The sequence below is a fragment of the Somniosus microcephalus genome, chromosome 5 (genome assembly GCF_052327205.1).
Source record: "Somniosus microcephalus isolate GS21.2 chromosome 5, FLI_Smic_1.0, whole genome shotgun sequence".
NCBI classification, from domain to species: domain Eukaryota; kingdom Metazoa; phylum Chordata; class Chondrichthyes; order Squaliformes; family Somniosidae; genus Somniosus; species Somniosus microcephalus.
In genome coordinates this window covers 1442244-1469769 of record NC_140991.1, presented here as the reverse complement: position 1 = coordinate 1469769, position 27526 = coordinate 1442244, and the positions used below count along the sequence as shown (strand labels likewise).

At 51.1% G+C, this 27526-nt stretch overlaps 2 protein-coding genes across 5 annotated transcripts in view; both read left to right on the top strand.

Moving 5' to 3' along the window:
• Nucleotides 1-14887, top strand: part of LOC147116799 (uncharacterized) — a 77545-nt gene extending 62658 nt beyond the window's left edge. The window contains exons 6-8 of the mRNA XM_085987164.1: nucleotides 7132-7168; nucleotides 11397-11486; nucleotides 14777-14887. Coding sequence (XP_085843290.1) covers nucleotides 7132-7168; nucleotides 11397-11486; nucleotides 14777-14887 — 238 coding nt within the window. The remainder of the gene's footprint in view (nucleotides 1-7131; nucleotides 7169-11396; nucleotides 11487-14776) is intronic.
• Nucleotides 11373-27526, top strand: part of LOC147116798 (protein scribble homolog) — a 116123-nt gene continuing 99969 nt past the window's right edge. For 3 of the 4 annotated variants that reach the window (XM_085987213.1, XM_085987212.1, XM_085987211.1), the window contains exons 1-4: nucleotides 11373-11486; nucleotides 14777-14854; nucleotides 15240-15554; nucleotides 17886-17966. In XM_085987213.1, the coding sequence (XP_085843339.1) occupies nucleotides 15318-15554; nucleotides 17886-17966 (318 nt within the window). In that variant the 5' untranslated portion in view covers nucleotides 11373-11486; nucleotides 14777-14854; nucleotides 15240-15317. The remainder of the gene's footprint in view (nucleotides 11487-14776; nucleotides 14855-15239; nucleotides 15555-17885; nucleotides 17967-27526) is intronic. The other variant, XM_085987214.1, reaches the window with a different exon arrangement.

Sequence of the window (27526 nt, the reverse complement as noted above, 5' to 3'; positions counted from 1 at the left end):
GCACAGACAAAATAAAACTATTCAACATGACACAATACTAAGTGAGCAACAACAAATAGTAACATTGCACATAAATATTAAGTATCTCAACTAAAACAATATAATATAATTCAACAATTTTAAAACATTACTATCAATTTAAAAATCCATTTTCAATCGGTCGACCGGATATCTTGTTCATGTCGACCTTCTCAACCTTGGTGAAATTCCTTGCCCTCCCACACCAGGAGACACAGAAGTATCTTCTGCAGGAAGGCTATCCATACCACGATTTAACGGTTTCTGGATTAGAAATCCCATCAGGAGGTAAACTGGGACGGTCATGAACATCCATCGAGGGCTGACTAATAGCAGTATAATTATCTGCAGTCGGATTGGAAATATTCGTAGTATCTGTAACAGCATCCACATTATCTGAATCATGACTATTGTTAATATCCTCAGAAGAGGGCTGGCCACCACAAGGAGCCAAGTCTTTAATTGAAACGGTACTTTCTTTCCCATCTTGGAATCGAATATGAGCATATTGGGAATTTGCCTCCAACAGCTCCACCTCCTCCACTAAAGGATCATATTTTGACAATCTAACATGGCGTCGAAGCAGCACAGGTCCCTGCATAGTAAGCCATGAAGGTACCGAATATCCCGTAGTAGATCTCCGCGGATAGTTAAAGAGCCTTTCATGGGAGGTCACATTAGTAGCCGTTGAAAACAATGATCTAATGGAATGCAGGGCATCAGGCAGTACCATTTCCCACTGTGTATTCTTAAGGTTCCGGGATGTCAAAGCCAACATAACTGCCTTCCAGATCACCCCATTGTATCGTTCGCACTGTCCATTACCCTGGGGATTATACGGGGTAGCTCTGCTAGTAGAAATTCCCCGACTCTGAAGGTATTCCTTCAACTGGGAAGACATAGAAGAACTTCCCTGATCCGAATGGATATACGCAGGCATCCCAAAGATGACAAAAAGTTGAGTCAGACATTTGATAACTGTAGCAGCTGATACATCTGCGCAAGGAAAAGCAAAAGGGAACCTTGAAAACTCATCCACAACAGTAAATATATATCGGTTTTGAGTAGTTGAAGGAAGAGGCCCCTTGAAATCGACGTTCAAAAGGAGAAGTAGCCTTTATAAGATGAGCTCGTTGAGGCTTAAAGAAATTCGGTTTACACCGAGCACAGATAGAACATGATGAAGTCATCCGCTTGACGTCTTCAACTGAAAAGGGCAAATTCTTACTGCGTACGAAGTGTATCATCCTCGTAACCCCAGGATGGCATAAGGCATTGTGAAGATTAATAAGCGTATCTCCGTGAATCACAGAACAATAAGCCCTCGACAGCGCATCAGCAGCAACATTATCCTTCCCCGGACGATAAACTATATCAAAATGGTAACATGCCAACTCAATCCTCCACCTCATTATTTTATCATTCTTAATCTTTCCAAAATGTTTGACATCAAACATAAAGGACACAGACTTTTGATCAGTTACCAACGTAAAATGTCGCCCCGATAAATAATGTCTCCATTTACGCAGTGCTTCTACTATTGCATACGCCTCTTTCTCTATTGAAGAATGCCTTTTTTCACTCTTGTTCAAGGTACGTGAGAAAAAGGCCACAGGTCTTCCATTTTGGTTCAGAGTCGCCCCAATTGCAAAATCCGAAGCATCCGTCTCAATCACAAAAGGAACCTGCTCATCAATAGAATGCACGACTGCTCCAAGGATATCCTTTTTAAAATTATCAAAACACGTCCTGGCCTCCCATGATAGAGGATATGTCGTAACCCGAATAAGAGGCCGGATCTTCTGTGAAAAATTTGCAATCCAATTAGAATAGTAAGAAAACAGTCCAACAACTCGTTGCAAAGCCTTAGAATTAGTAGGACAAGGTAAATCAATCAATGGTCGCAGACGTTCTGGGTCTGGTTTAATCTTGTTTCCCGAGATAATGGACCCCAGTAGATTTACCTCAGTGGTCGAAAAGGTACACTTCTCTTTATTGAAAGTTAAACCAACTTTTTCCGCAGCTTGAAGGAATCTTTCTAAATTAGAATCATGCTCCACCCTTGATTTGCCACACACCGTGATGTCATCTAAGTATGAAAAGGTGTCAGAGAGAGAGTTATCACTTATAAAAGCATCCATTGCCCGTTGAAAACAAGCAACACCATTAGTAACACCAAATGGTATTCGGCAAAACTGATACAGCTTTCCACCAGCCGCAAAGGCCGTATATGGTTGATCCTTCTTAACAATAGGAATCTGATGATAAGCACTCTTTAGGTCAATAGTGCTAAAAACCTTATACTGAGATACTTTATTGATAAGCTCATCAATCTTAGGCAAAGGGTACGCATCTAATTGAGTATACCTATTAATAGTTTGGGAATAGTCTATCACCATTCGTTTCTTATGTCTCTCGTTAGTCGTGACAACTACCTGTGCCCGCCAAGGCGAACAACTAGGTTCAATGATTCCTTCCAATAAGAGACGTTGAACTTCAGAATTAATAAATTCTCTATCCTGACTGCTATACCTTCTTGACTTGGTAGCAATTGGCTTACAATCCGGCATCAAATTGGAAAAAAGTGATAATGGAGAAATGGATAAAGAGGTTAATCCACAAATAGATAAAGGTGGCTTAGTCCCGCCAAATGAAAGACTGAGAGACTCGTGTAACTGAAGCACATCATGACCAATCAAAATATCCGCACAGAGATTAGGCAAAACAGATAGGCGTATATCAGTATACGTATTACCTAGAAGAATCAATTTCACAAGGCAACAACCAGCTACTTGTGAAGTGAGAGTCGTCTGAGCCATACACACCTGATAGGAAACAGGCGAAATTTTCAAATGCTTCTCCTTTGCAAACTGAAGACTTATAAAACTCTCGGTACTGCCCGTATCTATAAGGGCCTTCACTTCCAACCCATTAACTTGGGCCGTAACTATAGCTTTGTTTAGGCCATGAGCAAATGCAGCAGAAATTGATGCAATAAACGCCCTATCTAAAGGCTGAATAGTCACAGAGGAGGTAATTGAACCTGATGATTTACACACACGTGCGTAATGACCTCTCTTGCCGCATTTACTACACACAGCCTCCCGAGCAGGACACTTCAGACGAGGGTGCCGGACGTTCCCACAAAAATAACACTTCTGAATCCTAGAGGCAACAGCCGCTGAAGTAGAAACTGTTTCAGAATCTAGTAAACCACTCCTATTAAGTCCACATAATTCCTTTTCATCTGGAACTGCCGAAACCACAGTCACAGGCCGATTAAAAAGAGCATAAGAATCCGAACTTCTCTGAGCCACATCCAATGTAGAAGCTTGCTCAAAAGCACTCTTAAGATCCAAAGTCTTATTTTATAACAACCGCTGACGAATTGATCTAGACAGTAATCCATTAATAAAAGCATCCCGTACCGATTCTTCCTTATATTCTTCAGCCGTCACGGCCTTATAATTACAGTTAACACTAAGGCACCGAAGTGCTTGTAAATAAGTATCCAAAGATTCTCCCACCTGCTGCCTACGGGCAGATAGAAGATGACGTGCAAATACCTCATTCTTTGGTTTAACAAAAATCTTTTCCAATGTAGAAATAGCCACTTCGTACGTTTTACAGTCCAAAATATACTTATACACATCCGGAGCAATGTAGTTGATCAGCATATTCAGCTTATTTAGAGACTCTTGATCCAACACGCCCAAAAAGTTTTTAAATGTACAATACCAATGTTTCCATTTATCATCCACTCCTGCAGAATATGGGTCAGCATTGAATCGTTCTGGTTGAAGATATCGCTCCATTCTGACATTAAGTTAATAAATTGAAATAAAGAATAGATTTGCCTTTCGAATCTAGGCTTTATTAACTTAAAAATCCTGTAGCACATCTTCAACACCCAGTCCCAACTAAAGGCTGGAAAGAACTGAATTTAAGATGGCCACCACAAATCACATGACATCAACTACCAATGAGATTACAGCATATATCCCAAGGCAGGAAACAAACAACCAATCACAATACTTATTACTAAACATAAAGAATAATCACCACACCCCCCAGTCGCTCTCTCTCTTCCCCCCCGAGTCGCTCTCTCTCTTCCCCCCGCGAGTCGCTCTCTCTCTTCCCCCCCGAGTCGCTCTCTCTCTTCCCCCCCGAGTCGCTCTCTCTCTTCCCCCCCGAGTCGCTCTCTCTCTTCCCCGCCCGAGTCGCTCTCTCTCTTCCCCCGCCGAGTCGCTCTCTCTCTTCCCCCCCGAGTCGCTCTCTGCTCTTCCCCCCCGAGTCGCTCTCTCTCTTCCCCCCCGAGTCGCTCTCTCTCTTCCCCCCCGAGTCGCTCTCTCTCTTCCCCCCCGAGTCGCTCTCTCTCTTCCCCCCCGAGTCGCTCTCTCTCTTCCCCCCCGAGTCGCTCTCTCTCTTCCCCCCCGAGTCGCTCTCTCTCTTCCCCCCCGAGTCGCTCTCTCTCTTCCCCCCCGAGTCGCTCTCTCTCTTCCCCCCCGAGTCGCTCTCTCTCTTCCCCCCCGAGTCGCTCTCTCTCTTCCCCCCCGAGTCGCTCTCTCTCTTCCCCCCCGAGTCGCTCTCTCTCTTCCCCCCCGAGTCGCTCTCTCTCTTCCCCCCCCGAGTCGCTCTCTCTCTTCCCCCCCGAGTCGCTCTCTCTCTTCCCCCCCGAGTCGCTCTCTCTCTTCCCCCCCGAGTCGCTCTCTCTCTTCCCCCCCGAGTCGCTCTCTCTCTTCCCCCCCGAGTCGCTCTCTCTCTTCCCCCCCGAGTCGCTCTCTCTCTTCCCCCCCGAGTCGCTCTCTCTCTTCCCCCCCGAGTCGCTCTCTCTCTTCCCCCCCGAGTCGCTCTCTCTCTTCCCCCCCGAGTCGCTCTCTCTCTTCCCCCCCGAGTCGCTCTCTCTCTTCCCCCCGAGTCGCTCTCTCTCTTCCCCCGAGTCGCTCTCTCTCTTCCCCCCCCGAGTCGCTCTCTCTCTTCCCCCCCGAGTCGCTCTCTCTCTTCCCCCCCGAGTCGCTCTCTCTTCCCCCCCGAGTCGCTCTCTCTCTTCCCCCCCGAGTCGCTCTCTCTCTTCCCCCCCGAGTCGCTCTCTCTCTTCCCCCCCGAGTCGCTCTCTCTCTTCCCCCCCGAGTCGCTCTCTCTCTTCCCCCCCGAGTCGCTCTCTCTCTTCCCCCCGAGTCGCTCTCTCTCTTCCCCCCCGAGTCGCTCTCTCTCTTCCCCCCCGAGTCGCTCTCTCTCTTCCCCCCCGAGTCGCTCTCTCTCTTCCCCCCCGAGTCGCTCTCTCTCTTCCCCCCCGAGTCGCTCTCTCTCTTCCCCCCCGAGTCGCTCTCTCTCTTCCCCCCGAGTCGCTCTCTCTCTTCCCCCCCGAGTCGCTCTCTCTCTTCCCCCCCGAGTCGCTCTCTCTCTTCCCCCCCGAGTCGCTCTCTCTCTTCCCCCCCGAGTCGCTCTCTCTCTTCCCCCCCGAGTCGCTCTCTCTCTTCCCCCCCGAGTCGCTCTCTCTCTTCCCCCCGAGTCGCTCTCTCTCTTCCCCCCCGAGTCGCTCTCTCTCTTCCCCCCCGAGTCGCTCTCTCTCTTCCCCCCCGAGTCGCTCTCTCTCTTCCCCCCCGAGTCGCTCTCTCTCTTCCCCCCCGAGTCGCTCTCTCTCTTCCCCCCCGAGTCGCTCTCTCTCTTCCCCCCCGAGTCGCTCTCTCTCTTCCCCCCCCGAGTCGCTCTCTCTCTTCCCCCCCGAGTCGCTCTCTCTCTTCCCCCCCGAGTCGCTCTCTCTCTTCCCCCCCGAGTCGCTCTCTCTCTTCCCCCCCGAGTCGCTCTCTCTCTTCCCCCCCGAGTCGCTCTCTCTCTTCCCCCCCGAGTCGCTCTCTCTCTTCCCCCCCGAGTCGCTCTCTCTCTTCCCCCCCGAGTCGCTCTCTCTCTTCCCCCCCGAGTCGCGCTCTCTCTCTTCCCCCCCCGAGTCGCGCTCTCTCTCTTCCCCCCCGAGTCGCGCTCTCTCTCTTCCCCCCCGAGTCGCGCTCTCTCTCTTCCCCCCCGAGTCGCGCTCTCTCTCTTCCCCCCCGAGTCGCGCTCTCTCTCTTCCCCCCCGAGTCGCGCTCTCTCTCTTCCCCCCCGAGTCGCGCTCTCTCTCTTCCCCCCCCGAGTCGCGCTCTCTCTCTTCCCCCCCGAGTCGCGCTCTCTCTCTTCCCCCCCGAGTCGCGCTCTCTCTCTTCCCCCCCGAGTCGCGCTCTCTCTCTTCCCCCCCGAGTCGCGCTCTCTCTCTTCCCCCCCGAGTCGCGCTCTCTCTCTTCCCCCCCGAGTCGCGCTCTCTCTCTTCCCCCCCGAGTCGCGCTCTCTCTCTTCCCCCCCGAGTCGCGCTCTCTCTCTTCCCCCCCGAGTCGCGCTCTCTCTCTTCCCCCCCGAGTCGCGCTCTCTCTCTTCCCCCCCGAGTCGCGCTCTCTCTCTCTTCCCCCCCGAGTCGCGCTCTCTCTTCCCCCCCCGAGTCGCGCTCTCTCTCTTCCCCCCCGAGTCGCGCTCTCTCTCTTCCCCCCCGAGTCGCGCGCTCTCTCTCTTCCCCCCCCGAGTCGCGCGCTCTCTCTCTTCCCCCCCGAGTCGCGCGCTCTCTCTCTTCCCCCCCCGAGTCGCGCGCTCTCTCTCTTCCCCCCCGAGTCGCGCGCTCTCTCTCTCTCTCTCTCTCTCTCTCTCTCTCTCTCTCTCTCTCTTCCAACAACAACATGCCCTCAAAAATCCCTCGGCACCGCCGGGGCACTCCAGCTAGTATATATATATAAAGCGGTTGGTCTGTCTGTCTGCCGTTTGTCTGTCCGCTATACACTCAAAAGTTATAGAGCGTACCTACACATTTGTTATATCAAAAGAAAGCTGATGATCAGGGGAGTGTCATAGGCGTATTTACTTTTTGGTCTGACATAAATAGTTCCGACAGTCTACAAAAAACGTTCAAAAATTCGCTCATTAGCGGGTGACCAATCCTACCGCTCATTAGCGTTGAGTGACATGATGGTTGACCAATCCTACAGTTCAGTGACCTGATGGTTGACCAATTGGTGCGTCACGGGCGGGACCTTATCCTGCAGCCTCCCGCATTTATTGCCGCCATTTTTTCCCGTTGCTTTTTCTGAACAGCGAGCGGGGCAGCTGCGTCGGCCCGCCGGAGCGCGAGGTGAGTTGGGGGTCACTCGGGCCGGGCCTCACAACCGCTCGGCTCGAGACACAGAGCGGGGGAGCAGCAGCGGGCGGCCGTCAACCGCGCGGCCCGAGACACAGAGCGGGGGAGCGGCAGCGGGCGGCCGTCAACCGCGCGGCCCTCTAAACTGCCCTGGCAACGCCGCCCCCCCACCCCCCCCCCCCCCCCAACTAGTGTAAATGACCTGGATATTGGAATACAGAGTAGAATTTCTAAATTTGATGATGACACCAAACTTGGGGGTGTGGCAAACAGTGAGCATGATACCAGTCGAATGCAAGGGGACATAGAAAGGCTAGCAGAATGGGCGGACAAGTGGCAGATGGAATTTAATACAGAGAAGTGTGAGGTGATACATTTTGGCAGAAGGAACCGGGAGAGGCAATATACACTTAATGGCACAGTTTTAAAGAGTGTGCAGGGACAGAGGGGCCTGGGAGTTAATGTGCATAGGTCCCTGAAGGTGGCAGGACATATTGAGAGAGTGGTTATCAAACCAAATCAAATCAACTTTTATTGTCATTGTTAGTGCACAAGTGCAGTACAACGAAATGTAGGCTTGCGGCTCCCGAGAGTATACATTTAGATTAAGACATTTAAACATTCAACATACATTTGGCTTGTAATACATTGACATAAACATAACCATAATAAAGTGCATTGGCAGATGTGCAGGCTTTGGAGTTTATTTGTGGAGTTCAGTAGGATGACAGCCCTGGGAAAGAAGCTGTTCCTAAATCTGGTCGTTCGGGTGCGAATGCATCTGTAGCGTCTCCCAGATGGCAGGAGGGCGAACAGACTGTGGCTGAGGTGGGTAGGGTCTTTGATGATGGACCGTGACCTCCGTAAACAGCGTTTCTGGTATATGTGCTCTATGGTCGGTAGCCGGGTGCCGGTAATGCGTTGGGCAGTTTTGACTACCCGCTGCAGGGCTTTCCGGTCATAGCTACAGCTGCCATACCATACTGTGATACAGTTCGTCAGGATGCTCTCTATTGTGCAGTGGTAAAAGTTAGAGAGGATCAGGGGTGACAGGTTGCATCCCTTCAGCCTCCTTCGGAAATATAGGCGCTGCTGGGCTTTCTTCACCAGAGAGGAGGTATTGAGGGACCAGGAGAGGTCTTCTGTGATGTGGACTCCGAGGAACTTAAAGCTGTCCACCCTTTCCACCACAGCCCCATTGATGTGGATGGGGGTGTGACTTCCGCCTTTAGCAAAGCATATGGGATCTGGGGCTTCATAAATAGAGGTATTGAGTACAAAAGTAGAGAAGTTATGTTGAACCTTTATAAAGCGCTGGTTAGGCCACAACTGGAGTATTGCGTCCAGTTCTGGTCACCTCACTTTAGGAAGGATGTGAAAGCCCTTGAGCAGGTGCAGAGGAGATTTACCAGAATGGTTCCGGGGATGGGGGACCTTAGCTACAAGGACAGGTTGGATTTATTTTCATTTGAGCAAAGGAGGTTGAGGGGTGATTTGATAGAGGTGTACATGATTATGATGGGTTTGAATAGGCTAGACAGGGAAAGGCAGTTCCCACTAGTTGATGGTACAAGGACGAGGGGACACAGATTTAAGGTTTTGGGCAAGCGATACTGAGGGGATGTGAGGAAAAACTTTTTTATGCAGCGAGTGGTGGTGACCTGGAAGTCGCTGCCGACGGAAGTGGTGGAAACGGAGACACTCAATGTTTTCAAGGGGAGACTGGATAGGCACTTGAGGGAAATAAACTTACAGGGCTGCGGGGGAATGGGACTGACTGGATTGCTCTACAGAGAGCTGGCATGGCCTCCTTCTGTGCCGTATGACCCTATGACCTCTAAGTTCCCTTCCCAGTCACACACCATCCTGACTTGGAAATATATCGCCGATCCTTCATCGTCGCTGGGTCAAAATCCTGGAACTCCCTCCCTAACAGCACTGTGGGAGCACCTTCACCACATGGACTGCAGCGGTTCAAGAAGGTAGCACACCACCACCTTCTCAAGGGCAGTTAGGGATGGACAATAAATGCTGGCCTTGCCAGCGATGCCCACATCCCATAAACCAATTAAAAAAAAATTCTGTGTCCTCCTCACAACTTGCTTTCCCACCTATCTTTGTATCATCAGTAACTTTGGCTACATTACACTCGGTCCCTTCATCCAAGTCATTAATATAGATTGTAAATAGTTGAGGCCCCAGCACTGATCCCTGCGGAACTCCACTAGTTACAATTTGCCAACCTGAAAATGACTCATTTATCCCGATTTTCGTTAGTTAGCCAATCCTCTATCCATGCTAATATATTACCCCCAACCCCATGAGCTCTTATCTTGTGCAGTAACCTTTTATGTGGCACCTTATCGAATGCCTTCTGGAAATCCAAATACACGACATCTACTGGTTCCCCTTCATCCACCCTGCTCGTTACATCCTCAAAGAACAGCAGCAAATTTTTCAAACATGATTTCCCTTTCATAAAACCATGCTGACTCTGCTTGATTGTATTATGATTTGCTAAATGTCCTGCTACCACTTCCTTAATAATGGACTTCAGCATTTTCCCAATGACAGATGTTAGGCTAACTGGCCTATAGTTTCCTGCTTTCTGTCACCCTCCTTTCTGGAATAGGGGCATTACGTGTGTGTGCGTGGGTGGGTGAGAGGGAGAGTGTGTGCGGGTGTGAGGGACAGAGTGCGGGTGTGAGGGAGAGTGCGGGTGTGAGGGAGAGTGCGGGTGTGAGGGAGAGTGCGCGGGTGTGAGAGAGAGAGAGCGCGGGTGTGAGAGAGAGAGCGCGGGTGTGAGAGAGAGTGCGGGTGTGAGAGAGAGAGAGTGCGGGTGTGAGAGAGAGAGAGCGCGGGTGTGAGAGAGAGAGCGCGGGTGTGAGAGAGCGAGCGCGGGTGTGAGAGAGAGCGAGCGCGGGTGTGAGAGAGAGCGAGCGCGGGTGAGAGAGAGAGCGAGCGCGGGTGTGAGAGAGAGAGCGAGCGCGGGTGTGAGAGAGAGCGAGCGCGGGTGTGAGAGAGCGAGCGCGGGTGTGAGAGAGCGAGCGCGGGTGAGAGAGAGCAAGCGCGGGTGAGAGAGAGCAAGCGCGGGTGTGAGAGAGCGAGCGAGCGCGGGTGTGAGAGAGCGAGCGAGCGCGGGTGTGAGAGAGCGAGCGCGAGAGAGAGAGAGCGCGGGTGTGAGAGAAAGAGAGCGCGGGTGTGAGAGAGAGAGAGCGCGCGGGTGTGAGAGAGAGCGCGGGTGTGAGAGAGAGAGAGAGTGGGTGTGAGAGAGAGAGAGCGGGTGTGAGAGAGAGCGGGTGTGAGAGAGAGAGCGCGCGGGTGTGAGAGAGAGCGCGCGGGTGTGAGAGAGAGCGGGTGTGAGAGAGAGCGCGGGTGTGAGAGAGAGCGCGGGTGTGAGAGAGAGAGCGAGCGCGGGTGAGAGAGAGAGCGAGCGCGGGTGTGAGAGAGAGAGCGAGCGCGGGTGTGAGAGAGAGCGAGCGCGGGTGAGAGAGCGAGCGCGGGTGAGCGAGCGAGCGCGGGTGTGAGAGAGCGAGCGCGGGTGTGAGAGAGAGAGAGAGCGCGGGTGTGAGAGAGAGAGAGAGCGCGGGTGTGAGAGAGAGAGAGCGCGGGTGTGAGAGAGAGAGAGCGCGGGTGTGAGAGAGAGCGCGGGTGTGAGAGAGAGAGCGAGCGCGGGTGTGAGAGAGCGAGCGAGCGCAGGTGTGAGAGAGAGCGAGCGCGGGTGTGAGAGAGAGCGCGGGTGTGAGAGAGAGAGAGAGCGCGGGTGTGAGAGAGCGAGCGCGGGTGTGAGAGAGAGAGCGAGCGCGGGTGTGAGAGAGAGCGAGCGCGGGTGTGAGAGAGAGCGAGCGCGGGTGTGAGCGAGCGAGCGCGGGTGTGAGAGCGAGCGAGCGCGGGTGTGAGAGCGAGCGCGGGTGTGTGTGAGAGAGAGAGCGCGCGCGCGGGTGTGTGAGAGAGAGAGAGCGCGCGCGGGTGTGTGAGAGAGAGCGCGCGCGCGGGTGTTGTGAGAGAGAGAGAGCGCGCGCGCGGGGTGTGTGAGAGAGAGAGCGCGCGCGGGTGTGTGAGAGAGAGAGCGCGGGTATGTGAGAGAGAGAGAGCGCGGGTGTGGTCTGAAGGGCCTGTGGATGGTGAGCTGTCCAATGTATGGATGGCTAGGCTCTGTGCTATTTGGTAAGCAGTGCTTGCAGTGACTGGCTGTGCTAACCTGCTCTTGTTGTGTCTGTAGCTAACACTAACAATACATCGTCAGACCGGTGGTCTGGGAATCAGCATCGCTGGCGGAAAAGGCTCAACCCCGTACAAGGGGGAGGACGAGGTAAGCGTGCTTCAGAGTGACGTGTAGTTGGTGGCACTCATTCAGTGTCGACATCAGTGGCCAAGTCTGGTCTCAGAGTATGGAGTGGCGAGATGAAGAGGAAACCACCTATTGGACTGTGGGGACCTGACCTAACCCACCCTACCCCAACTCGCCCGCCCTTACCCGAGTCGCCCGCCCGCCCTGACAATGCCCTTAGCATTTAAAGAATTTATACATAATTTACCACAAACATATATTCCTTTAAGGCACAAAAATCCCACCAGAAATGTAGTCCAACCGTAGCTAACGAGAAGTTAAAGATAATATTAGGTCAAAGGAAGAGGCTTATAATGTTGCCAAAAAGAGTAGTAAGCCGAGGAAACAACAGAAAATGCTGGAAACACTCAGCAGGTCAGGCAGCATCGAGGAGAGAGAAACAGAGTTAACGTTTCGGGTCGAGGACCCTTCGTCAGAACCCTTGAGGATTTTAGAATTCAGCAAAGGAGGACAGAAAGTAAATGTGGGTCCCTGACCGGCTGAGACAGGAGAAGTTATAATGGGGAATAAGGAAATGGCAGAGAAATTAAACAAATACTTTTGTGTCTGTCTTCACGGAAGAAGATGCAAAAAACTTCCTGGAAATAGTGGACAATCAAGGGTCTGGTGAGAATAAGGAACTAAAAGAAATTAGTATTGGTAAAAAAAAAATAGTACTGGAGAAATTAATGGGACTGAAAGCTGATAAATCTCATGACCTGATGGCCTGTATCCGAGGGTTTTGGAAGAGGTGGCTGTAGAGATAGTGGATACATTGGTTGTCATTTTCCAAAATTCCATAGATTCTAGAACGGTTCCTGCGGATTGGAAGTTTGCAAATGTAACCCCGCTATTTAAGAAAGGCGGGAGAGAGAAAACGGGAACTACAGACCAGTTTGACTTCAGTAGTAGGGAAAATGCTAGAATCTATTATTAAGGATGTGGTAACAGGGCACTTCGAAAATAACAATAGGATTGGGCCGAGTCAACATGGATTTATGAAAGGGAAATCGTGTTTGACAAATCTGTTCGAGTTTATTGAGGTTGTAACTAGCACAATAGATAAGGGGGAACCAGTGGATGTGGTGTATTTGGATTTTCAGAAGGCATTCGATAAGGTGCCACACAAGAGATTATTAAACAAAATTAGGGTTCATGGGATTGGGGGTAATACACTAGCATGGATTGAGGATTGGTTAACGGACAGAAAACAGAGAGTGGGAATAAACGGGTCATTTTCGGGTTGGCAGGCTGGAACTAGTGGGGTACCGCAAGGATCAGTGCTTGGGCCTCAGCTATTCACAATCTACATCAATGATTTGGATGAGGGGACCAAATGTAATATATCCAAGTTTGCTGCTGATGCAAAGCTGGGTAGGAATGTAAGTTGTGAGGAGGATGCAAGGAGGCTTCAAGGGGATATAGACAGGGTAATTGAATGGGCAAGAACATGGCAAATGGAATAAAATGTGGAGAAATGTGAAGTTATCCACTTTGGTAGGAAAAATAGAAAAGCAGAGTTTTTTAAATGGTGAGAGATTGGGAGTATAAGAGGATTTGAGTATAATAGTAAAGGGCCTAGAAATTCGGTAGGCTTAGCGCCACTTTTGAGGCGCTAGAGGGCCAGTTTAGAAATTGAGTGGGTCCCTAAATCGGCGTTAGGCCGTTAGCGCTGCGCCGGCACCGATGACGTCATCGGTGTGCGCAGCGTCCCGGTTGCCATGGTAACCCGCCCGAACTCCGAAATTGACTTGCGGCCGCCTCGCCCGTGGCAGCCGCAAGCAACGTTCTGGCAGAGGTGCCTTACTGGACTTTGCGCCGGCGCATTAAAGGCCCCGCGGCGGCCGGCCGCTTTCCCGCCGGCCGCCTGGCCGCAGCTCCCTCCCCGGACTTCTCCCCCCCCCCCCCCGGGACAGATGCAAGCCCGGCACTTGTCCGAGGTGCCGGGCTCATTTTTACAATGATTTTCGCGGGCCGCGGCCGGGTGCAGGCAGCTCCTCCTTAAGGGAAGGAGGAGGCCTGCACTACCCGAACCTGCCGCACCGCAGCGGGTGCCGCAGCGCCGGAATAGCACCGCAATTCAGCGCGTAGCGCCAGTTTTCAGGCGCAAACAGCTTTCAGCAGCGCCGGCAGCCGTTTGGGCGCAGAACTAGTGAATTTTTGGCCCGCCCAGCGCGACTTAGCTCCGGCACTAACTTCCGGCGCTAAAGCCGTCGCTGCGCCAAAACCCAATTTCTAGGCCAAGGTGTCTTACTGCAATTATATAGGGCCCTGGTGAGACCACACCTGGAGTATTGTGGACAGTTTTGGTCTCCTTACCTAAGGAAGGATATAGTTGCCATAGAGGGAGTGCAACGAAGGTTCACCAGACTGGTTCCTGGGATGGGGGGATTGTCCTCTGAGGAGAGATTGAGTAGACTAGGCCTATATTCTCTAGAGTTTAGAAGAATGAGAGGTGATCTCATTGAAACATACAAAACTCTTACAGGGAATGACAGGGTAGAGGCAGGGAGGATGCATCCTCTGGCTGGGGAGTCTAGAACCAGGGGGCATAGTTTCAGGATAATGGGTCGGCCATTTAGAACTGAGATGAGGAGAAATTTCTTCACTCAGAGGGTGGTGAATCTTTGGAATTCTCTACCCCAGAGGGCTGTGGAGGCTCAGTCGTTGAGTATATTCAAGACAGAGATCGATAGATTTTTGGATATTAAAGGAATCAAGGGATATGGGGATAGTGCAGGAAAGTGGAGATGAGGTTGAAGATCAACCATGATCTTATTGAATGGCGGGGCAGGCTCGAGGAGCGACTCCTGCTCCTATTTCTTATGTACCCTAGCCGCCCTTGCCCGTTTCCCCCTGCCCGCCCTTACCCCCCCCCCCCCCCCCCGCTAGCCCTTGCCCATTCCCCCTGCCCGCCCTTACTCGTCGCCCCGATTTGGTTGCAATAAGTTGTTATTTATGAAGCTCCAGTGCAGGGGCCTGCGGTGGGGGTCTCCAGTGCAGGGGCCTGCAGTGGGGGCCTCCAGTGCAGGGGCCTGCGGTGGGGGCCTCCAGTGCAGGGGCCTGCGGTGGGGGCCTCCAGTGCAGGGGCCTGCGGTGGGGGTCTCCAGGGCGTGGGGCTGGTAGGCCTGTGTATGATGTGGGATGGTTGGGAGTCCCCTCACTCCGCAGTCTGGTACCCCCTGCGCTGGTGAGGCGCTGGCAGGTCGGGTGGGTTGACGGGGAAGCTAGACTGCTGACGTGTCTCCGAATGCTCTTTCTGTGTGTTTCAGGGAATCTTCATCTCTCGGGTGTCGGAGGAGGGACCAGCAGCTCAGGCAGGAGTGCGAGTTGGAGATAAGCTGCTCGAGGTCAGCACGATCGACCGTAGTGATGACTATTAATGCGTCTCATGAGAAAAGACCAGGGGGCCCCATTAAAGCACCGGACCGTCTGTTACCCACCTCCTGGGCCGTCTGTTCCCCCACCACCCCCCAGGCCATCTTTCTCTTCCCCTCCCCCGGGCCGTCTTTCTCTTCCCCTCCCCCGGGCCGTCTTTCTCTTCCCCTCCCCCGGGCCGTCTTTCTCTTCCCCTCCCCCGGGCCGTCTGTTGTCGCCGCCCCCCCCCCCCCCCAGGCCGTCTGTCCCGTGCCCCCTCCCCCCAGACCCGCAGTTTGTCCCCATGTCTAACCCGTAGTCCGGGGTGGGGGGTATGGGTGGCAAGGTGACTGATGCCGCTGTCTTTCCTTGCCCCAGGTGAATGGCGTGGGTCTGCGAGATGCTGAGCACCACAGGGCAGTGGAGGCATTGCGGAGCTCGGGGGGCTCGGTAACCATGACAATACTGCGGGAGAGGATGGTGGAGCCGGAGAATGCCATCACCATGACCCCACTGCGCCCCGAGGATGACTACGCGCCGAGAGACCGACGCACTGGGCTGAGGTTCCTTGCGGAGCCTGAGACTGGAGCCATACGGGAGCAGTACTCCACCTCGCTGGCACGTAACGAGAAAGGGCTCGGCTTCAGCATCGCTGGGGGAAAGGGATCAACACCGTACAAAACAGGAGACACGGTGCGTTCTGGACCTGTGTAAACCGACAAAACGTGGGGGGCGAGGGTGGGACCTGAGTGTCTAACCCGGGCTGTGTGGATGGAGTGTCTAACCCAGGCTGTGTGGATGGAGTGTCTAACCCGGGCTGTGTGGATGGAGTGTCTAACCCGGGCTGTGTGGATGGAGTGTCTAACCTGGGCTGTGTGGATGGAGTGTCTAACCCGGGCTGTGTGGATGGAGTGTCTAACCCGGGCTGTGTGGATGGAGTGTCTAACCCGGGCTGTGTGGATGGAGTGTCTAACCCGGGCTGTGTGGATGGAGTGTCTAACCTGGGCTGTGTGGATGGAGTGTCTAACCCGGGCTGTGTGGATGGAGTGTCTAACCTGGGCTGTGTGGATGGAGTGTCTAACCCGGGCTGTGTGGATGGAGTGTCTAACCCGGGCTGTGTGGATGGAGTGTCTAACCCGGGCTGTGTGGATGGAGTGTCTAACCCGGGCTGTGTGGATGGAGTGTCTAACCCGGGCTGTGTGGATGGAATGTCTAACCCGGGCTGTGTGGATGGAGTGTCTAACCCGGGCTGTGTGGATGGAGTGTCTAACCCGGGCTGTGTGGATGGAGTGTCTAACCCGGGCTGTGTGGATGGAGTGTCTAACCCGGGCTGTGTGGATGGAGTGTCTAACCCGGGCTGTGTGGATGGAGTGTCTAACCCGGGCTGTGTGGATGGAGTGTCTAACCCGGGCTGTGTGGATGGAGTGTCTAACCTGGGCTGTGTGGATGGAGTGTCTAACCCGGGCTGTGTGGATGGAGTGTCTAACCCGGGCTGTGTGGATGGAGTGTCTAACCTGGGCTGTGTGGATGGAGTGTCTAACCCGGGCTGTGTGGATGGAGTGTCTAACCCGGGCTGTGTGGATGGAGTGTCTAACCTGGGCTGTGTGGATGGAGTGTCTAACCCGGGCTGTGTGGATGGAGTGTCTAACCCGGGCTGTGTGGATGGAGTGTCTAACCTGGGCTGTGTGGATGGAGTGTCTAACCCGGGCTGTGTGGATGGAGTGTCTAACCCGGGCTGTGTGGATGGAGTGTCTAACCCGGGCTGTGTGGATGGAGTGTCTAACCCGGGCTGTGTGGATGGAGTGTCTAACCCGGGCTGTGTGGATGGAATGTCTAACCCGGGCTGTGTGGATGGAGTGTCTAACCCGGGCTGTGTGGATGGAGTGTCTAACCCGGGCTGTGTGGATGGAGTGTCTAACCCGGGCTGTGTGGATGGAGTGTCTAACCCGGGCTGTGTGGATGGAGTGTCTAACCCGGGCTGTGTGGATGGAGTGTCTAACCCGGGCTGTGTGGATGGAGTGTCTAACCCGGGCTGTGTGGATGGAGTGTCTAACCTGGGCTGTGTGGATGGAGTGTCTAACCCGGGCTGTGTGTGGATGGAGTGTCTAACCCGGGCTGTGTGGATGGAGTGTCTAACCTGGGCTGTGTGGATGGAGTGTCTAACCCGGGCTGTGTGTGGATGGAGTGTCTAACCCGGGCTGTGTGGATGGAGTGTCTAACCTGGGCTGTGTGGATGGAGTGTCTAACCCGGGCTGTGTGGATGGAGTGTCTAACCTGGGCTGTGTGGATGGAGTGTCTAACCCGGGCTGTGTGGATGGAGTGTCTAACCCGGGCTGTGTGGATGGAGTGTCTAACCCGGGCTGTGTGGATGGAGTGTCTAACCTGGGCTGTGTGGATGGAGTGTCTAACCCGGGCTGTGTGGATGGAGTGTCTAACCTGGGCTGTGTGGATGGAGTGTCTAACCCGGGCTGTGTGGATGGAGTGTCTAACCTGGGCTGTGTGGATGGAGTGTCTAACCCGGGCTGTGTGGATGGAGTGTCTAACCTGGGCTGTGCGGATGGAGTGTCTAACCTGGGCTGTGTGGATGGAGTGTCTAACCTGGGCTGTGTGGATGGAGTGTCTAACCCGGGCTGTGTGGATGGAGTGTCTAACCTGGGCTGTGTGGATGGAGTGTCTAACCCGGGCTGTGTGGATGGAGTGTCTAACCCGGGCTGTGTGGATGGAGTGTCTAACCCGGGCTGTGTGGATGGAGTGTCTAACCCGGGCTGTGTGGATGGAGTGTCTAACCCGGGCTGTGTGGATGGAGTGTCTAACCTGGGCTGTGTGGATGGAGTGTCTAACCTGGGCTGTGTGGATGGAGTGTCTAACCTGGGCTGTGTGGATGGAGTGTCTAACCCGGGCTGTGTGGATGGAGTGTCTAACCCGGGCTGTGTGGATGGAGTGTCTAACCCGGGCTGTGTGGATGGAGTGTCTAACCCGGGCTGTGTGGATGGAGTGTCTAACCCGGGCTGTGTCCTGTTGCAGGCGATCTTCATCTCGCGGTTAGCAGAAGGTGGATCTGCCCACAGGGACGGGATCCTGCAAGTGGGAGACAGGGTGATCTCGGTAAGTGCTCTCAGCTCCCCTTTTGGGAGGGTGTGACCCACCAGCCGTGCCACCATGTGGCGGGTTGTACCCACTGTTCCCTGTACGCTGCGCTTTGTTCTGCACGGCCTGTTTCTTGTAATGCGCGGTCCCTTTAAATTTCTGCGCATGTGCGGTATTTACAATGTAAAAGCTGGTGAATGGCCTGCGTGGGACCTTGCAGGTGGCTGCGCGTGCACCTTAGGGGGAACATTGGTTGTACCGGGTGGACCGAGGCTGTGGGTGATCGCTGGAAGCGTTTTGTTCTGTCTACTGCGGGTCTCCTGATTGAATGCCCTCAGTATGTCGTGCTCCCTTGGCGTTCCATTCCCCACCCCCGCCCCCTGCTCTCAGCATGCCCTGACCCACACCCCCGCCCTCAACCCGCACCAGTCTGCTTGACGTGTCACTCCGAGCTGGTACACGAGGTGCCACCTGCTGATCCCTCCGACTGCTGGTTCACTGGTGGAACGGTTCTGCTCCTCTACTGTGGGAGACTCCCCCCCCCCCAACTCCTGTCTGTACCTGTGTGGAGGTTCACAAGGATTCAGTATCCTCGTCTGTCCCAGGTACGGTTAGGCCTCATCTGGAGCACTGCATTCAGTTCTGGGCACCGCCCCTCAGGAAGATATATTGGCCTTGGAGGGAGTGCAGCGCAGATTCACCAGAATGATACCGGGACTTAGAGGGTTAAATTCTGAGGACAGGTTGCATAAACTAGGCTTGTACTCCCTCAAGTTCAGAAGATTTAAGGGGTGATTTGATTGAGATTTTTAAGAAAATTAAAGGAGTTGATGGGGTAGATGGAGAGAAACTATTTCCTCTGGTGGGGTGGAGTTCAGAACAAGGGGGGCATTAACCTAAAATTAGAACTAGGCCGTTCAGGGGTGATGTCAGGAAACACTTCTTCACACAAAGGGTGGTGGAAATCTGGAACTCTCTCCCCCAAAATGCTGGGGGTCAACTGAAAATTTAAAAACTGAAATTGGTAGATTTTTGTTAGTTAAGGGTTAGGGAACCAAGGCAGGTAGAAGGAGTTAAGATACAGATCAGCCATGATCTAATTGAATGGCAGAACAGGCTTGAGGGGCTGAATGGCCTCCTCCTGTTCCTATCTTCCTATGTATCTAACCTGTTCTGTACCTGCCCTGGGAGTGTTTGATGGGACAGTGTAGAGGGAGCTTTACTCTGTATCTAACCCGTGCTGTACCTGCCCTGGGAGTGTTTGATGGGACAGTGTAGAGGGAGCTTTACTCTGTATCGAACCCGTTCTATACCTGCCCTGGGAGTGTTTGATGGGGAAAGTGTAGAGGGAGCTTTACTCTGTATCTAACCCGTGCTGTACCTGCCCTGGGAGTGTTTGATGGGACAGTGTAGAGGGAGCTTTACTCTGTATCTAACCCGTGCTGTACCTGCCCTGGGAGTGTTTGATGGGACAGTGTAGAGGGAGCTTTACTCTGTATCTAACCCGTGCTGTACCTGCCCTGGGAGTGTTTGATGGGACAGTGTAGAGGGAGCTTTACTCTGTATCTAACCCATGCTGTACCTGCCCTGGGAGTGTTTGATGGGACAGTGTAGAGGGAGCTGTACTCTGTATCTAACCCGTGCTGTACCTGCCCCGGGAGTGTTTGATGGTGTTGTATCTATGCTTTAATGCGTTCAATCAAGCATGTAGATACGTCGAATTAAATCAGAGTCAGGCAGACAGGCTTATAACTGCGATGTTCACTTTATTGCGTAAAATGGCCGACTGCTGTTTTCCCGGGTAATTCCCATAATGCAATGCACATTACATTACCGTATTGACTGGTGTCAAACTCGCAATCAATACACGACACCCCCCTTTTCCTTGGAAACAAACTTGCAGTTTACAAACAGTTGCTTACAATAACACTGCATAACTTATTTGGTTTATAAACTTTTTACAAACTTGTGTCTTACCACACAACTAAATAATTCCCAGGTTTAAACATTTAACATCACCCATGCAGTTCTCGCACAGTTTATGTTGTGACATAATCAGACAGTCTTTGGGGTTTTCTTTTAACCCTTTGAGGTCTGGCTGTATTGGGTATGTCTGACATGTTGGTGTCAGTGGGTATTGCCTGTGTCACAGTGGTATGTGTGTCAGGGTCTACTATACTGTCCTCAGTCCCTTGTGTTTCCTCCTGCTCATGGAGTGTCTCCTTTGGTCCATTGGTTCTGTATTTCTTCACAAATGTAGTGTTTCTCGAGTAGCGTGCTCCGTCTGGAGATTCTACTACTACTTGACTCCCTGTTTCACTCAAAACTTTGTGGGGTGTGGCATTAAAAAGAGTGGTGAACTTGTCCACTTTGTCCTGCCGTACCAGCACCGTGTCGCCAACTTCCACCTCTGAGTATTGTGTTCTCCGCTGTTCATCTGCGTACAGTTTGGACTTGCCTTTTTGTTCTGCGTCCCGGTCACGTACTTCCATGTCTGCGCGCGACTCTGTGATGTCTGGCAGCTTTCCTCTCATTTTCCGTTTAAAGAGCAGCTCTGCCGGGCTCTTTCCTGTTGTGGCATGGTCAATGCTCCTGTACACAGTCACATATTTTCTAAGTTCACGTTTCCAATCTAGTCCTTCTGACTGAGCAATTCTGATTCTCTTCATCAGCGATGTATTCTGGCGCTCGACTTCTCCGTTAGCCTGAGCCCATTTTGCTGTCGTTTTCAGGTGTTCGATCCTGTTGTTTTCACAGTATTCTTTGAATAATTCAGATCTGAATTGGGGACCATTATCAGATTTGCAGGTGATTGGCAAACCATGACGGCTGAAGATTGACTCTAAACTATCAATAACCTTCTCTGTTGTTGTGGAGGTCATGATGTCGTATTCATAGTAGCGACTATAATAATCAACTACCACAAGAATGGAGTGGTTGGATGGCAAGGGTCCCAGTAAGTCTATAACTACATCCTGCCAGGGGCCCTCCGGTAATGGTGTTGGTCTCAACGGTTCAGGTGGGTCGGGTCTGGCTACTATCTGACAGCCGTGGCACGCTTTACAGTGTTTTTCAGCTGCCTTGTCCATGCCAGGCCACCAAACCTTGGTTCTGAGATGTTGCTTTGTTCCAACTATTCCCAAGTGTCCTTCATGTGCTAACACTAGGGCTCGTGCGTGTAACACTGTGGGTAGCACGATGCGTGTTCCCCGAAGAACTAGGTACCCCACTACGCACAGCTCGTTTGCAATTGCTGCATAAGCTTTACAGTTCTCAAAATGTCAGTTTGTGATTGCCTTCCGTACCTCAATCAGCTCTGGGTCGGTAGCAGAGGCTTCCTCCACCTCTCTAGAGTGAGTGCTTTTGGTGTCGCACTCACAGCTACAGATCTCACGTATTCATCTGAGCCATGAGAATGTCTCTCCTGTTTTGCTGTCTCCCCCAGCAATCGTGACAGTGGGTCTGCAATGTTTTGCTTGCCTGGAATGTGTATCACCTTAAAATCGTACGGCTGTAATCTAAGTACCCATCTCTCTATACGGGCACAGAGTTTAGAGTGTGGGCCGTATATCACTTGTAATGGCTTATGGTCAGTTACCAAGTTAAATTTTCGGCCATACACATATGGATGCAGCCTCTCACAAGCCCATACAAGAGCTAAGGCCTCTCTCTCTGTTTGAGAGTATTTCCTCTCACAGTCTGTTAAACTACAACTTACATAGCATATTGGCACCTCTTGTCCCTGTTGGTCCTGAACTAGTACTACGCCTAAACCTACAGGACTGGCATCTGCTATCACCTTGGTTGGTGCGTCCTTATCAAAATATGCTGAAGTGCCGGCTCTGGCCAACTCTTCCTTGAGTGCACTGAATGACTGTCTCTGTTGTGATCCAAATTTAAATGGTGTGTCTTTTCTCGTCAGGCGTCGCAGTGGCTCTGATAGCGTTGCAAACTGCGGGATGAATCTGCTACTGTACCCAACGAGTCCCAAGAAACTCCTCACCTCTGTAGCATTCTCTGGTTCCCGAGCTTCTGCCACCGCTTGCACTCTCTCTGCTGTTGGTCCGATGCCCTTTTCAGACAACAGGATTACCATGAAAATCAATCGGTCCATGTTGAATTGGCACTTCTCTGAGTTTAGCGTCAGTCCACTTTCCATTAGTCTGGTCATGACAGCGTGCAGGCATCTGTCGTGCGTTTCCTGGTCGTGTGCATACACGATAATGTCGTCTCAGATGTTTTCAACACCCTCTATTCCAGCTAAGGCATTAGCTATCTCGTGCTGATATTGCTCACTAGCTGAAGATACACCGAATATCAGCTTCTTATACCTGTATACTCCGTTATGTACTGCAGCGTTGTGATTTCTCGTGACTCGGGTCAGTTCTAGCTGGTGATAACCCCATTTCAGGTCTAGCTTACTAAACACCGTCGAGCCGTTCATACCTTGGAGTATCTCATCAACGGTGGGGATTGGATATCGTTCCCTCACTATTGCCTGGTTTGCTCGTCTCATAGAAGACAGGAGCAGGAGTAGGCCATTCGGCCCTTCGAGCCTGCTCCGCCATTCAATGAGATCATGGCTGATTATCCAAATTCAGTACCCTGTCCCTGCCTTCTCCCCATATCCCTTGATCCCTTTAGCCTCAAGAAATATATCCAACTCTTTCTTGAATATATTTAATGAACTGGTCTCCACCGCCCTCTGTGGCAGAGAATTCCACAGGTTCACCACTCTCTGGGTGAAGAAATTCCTCCTCATTTCAGTCCTAAATGGCTTACCCCTTATCCTTAGACCATGACCCCTGGTTCTGGACTCACCGGCCATCAGAAACATCCTTTCTGCATCTAGTCTGTCCAGACCTGACAGAATTTTATAGGTTTCGACGAGATCCCCTCTCAATCTTCTAAACTCCAGTGAATATAAGCCCAATTGACACAATCTCTCCTCGTGCGTCATTCCTGCTATCCCAGGTATCAGCCTGGTGAATCTTCGCTGCACTCCCTCCATGGCAGGAACGTCCTTCCTCAGGTAAGGTGACCAAAACTGCACACAATACTCAAGGTGCGATCTCACCAAGGCACTGTACAACTGCAGCAAGACATCCTTGTTCTTATACTCGAACCCTCTTGCTACGAAGGCCAACATACCATTTGCCTTTTTAACCGCCTGCTGCACCTGCATGCTTACCTTCAGCGACTGGTGCACAAGAACACCCAGGTCTCTCTGCACTTCCCCTTCTCCCAATCTATTGCCATTCAAATAATAATCTGCCTTCCTGTTTTTGCCACCAAAGTGGATAACCTCACATTTATCCACATTATAGTGCATTTGCCATGTTTCTGCCCAATCACCCAACCTGTCCAAATCGTACTGGAGTTTCACGACATCCTCCTCACAGCATACCCTCCCACCCAGCTTTGTGTCGTCTGCAAATTTGGAGATATTACATCCAATTCCCTCGTCCAGATCATTAATATATATTGTGAACAGCTGGGGTCCTAGGACCGATCCTTGCGGTACCCCACTAGTCACTGCCTGCCACTCGGAAAACGACCCGTTTATTCCAACTCTTTGCTTTCTGTCCGCCAACCAGTTCTCTATCCAAGTCAATACCTTGCCCCCAATCCCATGTGCCTTAATTTTGCACGCTAACCTCTTATGCGGGACCTTATTGAAAGCCTTCTGAAAGTCCAAATACACCACATCCACTGGTTCTCCCTTATCTATTTTACCAGTTACATCCTCAAAAAATTCCAGTAGATTAGTCAAGCATGATTTACCTTTTGTAAATCCATGTTGACTTTGTCCGATCCTGTCACTGCTTTCCAAGTGCTCTGCTATTACATCTTTTATAATAGACTCCAGCATTTTCCCCACTACCGATGTCGGGCTTACCGGTCTATAATTCCCCGCTTTTTCTCTGCCACCTTTTTTGAATAGTGGGGTAACATTAGCTACCCTCCAATCCGTGGGTACTGTTCCAGAGTCTATTGAGTTCTGGAAGATGACCAGCAATGCATCTACAATTTCTAGGGCCACTTCCTTAATTACCCTGGGATGTAGATTATGAGGCCCTGGGGATTTATCGGCCTTCAGTCCCATCAATTTTCCTAACACCATTTCCCTACAAATACTGATTTCTTTCAGTTCCACCCTTTCATCAGACCCTATGTTCCACGGTATTTCTGGGAGGTTATTTGTGTCTTCCTTTGTGAAGACAGAACTAAAATATGTATTTAGTTGGTCTGCCATTTCTTTGCTCCCCATTATAAATTCCCCCGATTCTGACTGCAAGGGACCTACACTTGACTTCAACAATCTTTTTCTCTTTACATATCTATAAAAGCTTTTACAGTCAGTTTTTATGTTCCTTGCAAGCTTACTCTCATATTGTATTTTCCCTTTCTTAATTAATCCCTTTGTCCTCCTTTGTTGAATCCTAAACTGCTCCCAACCCTCAGGATTATTGCTTTTTCTGGCCAATTTGTATGTCCTCTCCTTGGATCTTATGCTATCCCTAATTTCCCTTGTTAGCCACGGTTGAGTCACCTTTTTTGTTTTATTTTTATGCCAAACTGGGATGAACAACTCCTGTAGTTCATCCATTCGGTCTTTGAATGTTTGCCATTGCCTATCCACCGTCAACCCTTTGAGTGACATTCCCCAATCAATCCTACCCAACTTGCTCCTCAGACCATCGTAGTTTCCTTTATTTAAATTGAGGACCCTAGTTTCTGAGTCAACTACTTCATTCTCCATCTTAATGAAGAATTCGATCATATTATGATCGCTCCGATCCAAGGGGCCTCGTACAACAAGATTGGTAATTAATCCTTTCTCGTTACATAATACCCAGTCTAAGATGGCCTGATCTCTGGTTGGTTCCTCGACATATTGGTCCAGGAAACCACCCCGTAAACACTCCAGGAATAATTCCTCCACAGTATTGTTACTAATTTGGTTAGCCCAATCTATATGTAGATTAAAGTCACCCATGATGACTGCTGTGCCCGTTTTGCACGCTTCTTTAATTTCCCTTTTAATGCCATCCCCAACCTCCACCTTACAGTTTGGAGGTCTATATACCACTCCCACTAATGTTTTTTTCCCCTTAGTATTTCTCAATTCTACCCATACAGATTCCACACCATCAAAGCTAATATCCTTCATTACAATTGTGTTAATCCCTTCTTTAACCAGTAATGCTACCCCTCCTCCCTTTCCTTTTTGCCTATCTTTCCTGAATATCGAATACCCCTGGATGTTGAGTTCCCAGTCTTGGCCATCCTTGAGCCACGTTTCCGTAATCCCAACCAAATCATATTCGTTTACCTCTATTTGCGCAGCCAATTCATCCACCTTATTACAAATGCTCCTCGCATTAAGACACAAAGCCTTCAGGCTTGTTTTTTTAAAGCTCTTAGACCAATTAGAATTATTATTTACTGTGGCCACGTTTGATTTAAACCGTTGATTTCTCTGACTGCCACTTTTGTTTTTCTCCTTCCTATCTTTTGCTTTTATCCTTGTTTCCCTTTCCTCTGTCTCCCTGCTCAGGTTTCCAACCCCCTTCCATTTTAGTTTAAACCCTCCCCCACAGCACTAGCAAACACTCCCCCTAGGACATCGGTTCCAGCCCTGCCCAGGTGCAGACCGTCCGGTTTGAACTGGTCCCACCGCCCCCAGAACCGGTTCCAATGTCCCAGGAACTTGAATCCCTCCCCCTGGCACCATTCCTCTAGCCACGTATTCATCTGAAGTATCCTTCTATTTCTACTCTGACTAGCACGTGGCACTGGTAGCAATCCTGAGATTACTACCTTTGAGGTCCTGTTTTTTAATTTATCTCCTAACTCCCTATATTCCGCTTTTAGGACCTCATCCAGCTTTTTACCTATATCATTGGTGCCTATATGCACCACGACAACTGGCTGTTCACCCTCCCCTTCCAAGATGTTGTGCAGCCGCTCGGAGACATCCTTGACCCTTGCACCAGGGAGGCAACACACCATCCTGGAGTCTCGTTTGCGGCCGCAGAAACGCCTATCTATTCCCCTTACAATAGAATCCCCTATTACTATAGCTCTACCACTCTTTTTCATCCCATTCTGTGCAGCAGAGCCACCCCTGGTGCCAGGAAGTTGGCTGCTGCTGCCTTCCTCTGATCCCCCCCCACAGTACTCAAAGTGGTATATCTGTTGGAGAGGGGGATGGCCACAGGGGACCCCTGCACTACCTGCCTGCGCCTAGTACTCTGCCTGTTGGTCACCCGTTCCCTTTCTTCCTGTCCAACCTCTACCTGTGGTGTGTCCAACTCCCTAAACGCGCTATTCACGATGTCCCGAGCATCGTGAACGCTCCAGTATGCATCCAATCGCAGCTCCAGTGCCGCATGTCTAGGCATAACCTTACATCCTTATCCGCTTTTGGTACAATAACCACAGGATTTACCCATGGGGTGGGACCAGTTACAGGTTCGATAATGTCCATGTCCCTCAATTGTTTTATTTTGGCCTCTACTGCCCCCCTTAAGTTGAATGGTATACGCCTGAGTGGCTGGGCCGCAGGCTTCACTTGTGGGTCGATATACAAACTGATCTGTTTTGTGTTCAGCCTTCCTACTCCCTGGAACACCTTTGGATACCGCTGTTCTAGTAGCTGTCTTACATCTACCACAGCTGAGACATCTGCACCTATTTTTAAAACTCCCAGTTTCATGGCTGTCTCCCTTCCTAGCAACGGCTCTCCATGGCCTTTAACCACAATGAACTCCGCCTGCTCAGTTCTCTCACCTATTGTAATCCCACATGTGAATACACCTTTAACTTGACAGTGGTCAGCTAGAAGCATAAGAGAATAACTTTCTCTCTGTCTTAGGGACATGTGACTGACACTTAACGTGTTCTGACTTTAATCCTTCCCATGTATTCTCATCTATCACATTACTAGTTGCACCCGAATCAATTAACATTCTCAGGTTTACTCCCCCCCACACAAAAGGTAAGTCTCTCTGTCACGTTATTCCCAGTAACAGCAAATGCAAAGTCATTTTGTTCCTCTACATTGTTCACACTATATTTCTTTGTACCCTTTGTGCGGCATACTTTGGAGAAATGATCCTTTCCATTGCACTTATGACACGTATGTCCGCGTGCTGGGCATTTCGGACCTCTGCCCGTGTGGTCTGTGTGTCCACATCTGTAACATTTCCTTTCGTTCCTATTGCCATTTCCCTTTGGTTTCTCTGTCGAGCTTTTCGCATAATAACCTCTTTTCTGTGTAACACGACGAACAGTATCTGTCTCCGCCTTCTCTGTACATGACATGGCTGACATCTGTTCCTCGACGTTTTCACATTGAGGCTAATTGTAACGTGCAGGCGAACGTTAGACCATGCCCTTCCTCTAGCAATTTCCTCCGCACATAGGCTGACGTGCACCTACTCAGGATAGCGTCTCTTATTTGATTATCCCCCAAAAGCACAGTCTTTAGCAGCCTGCCGCAAGCGAGTAGCAAATTGTTGCACAGTCTCACTTGTTTCTGGGACAACTTATGAAAAGTCTGTCTAGCAAAT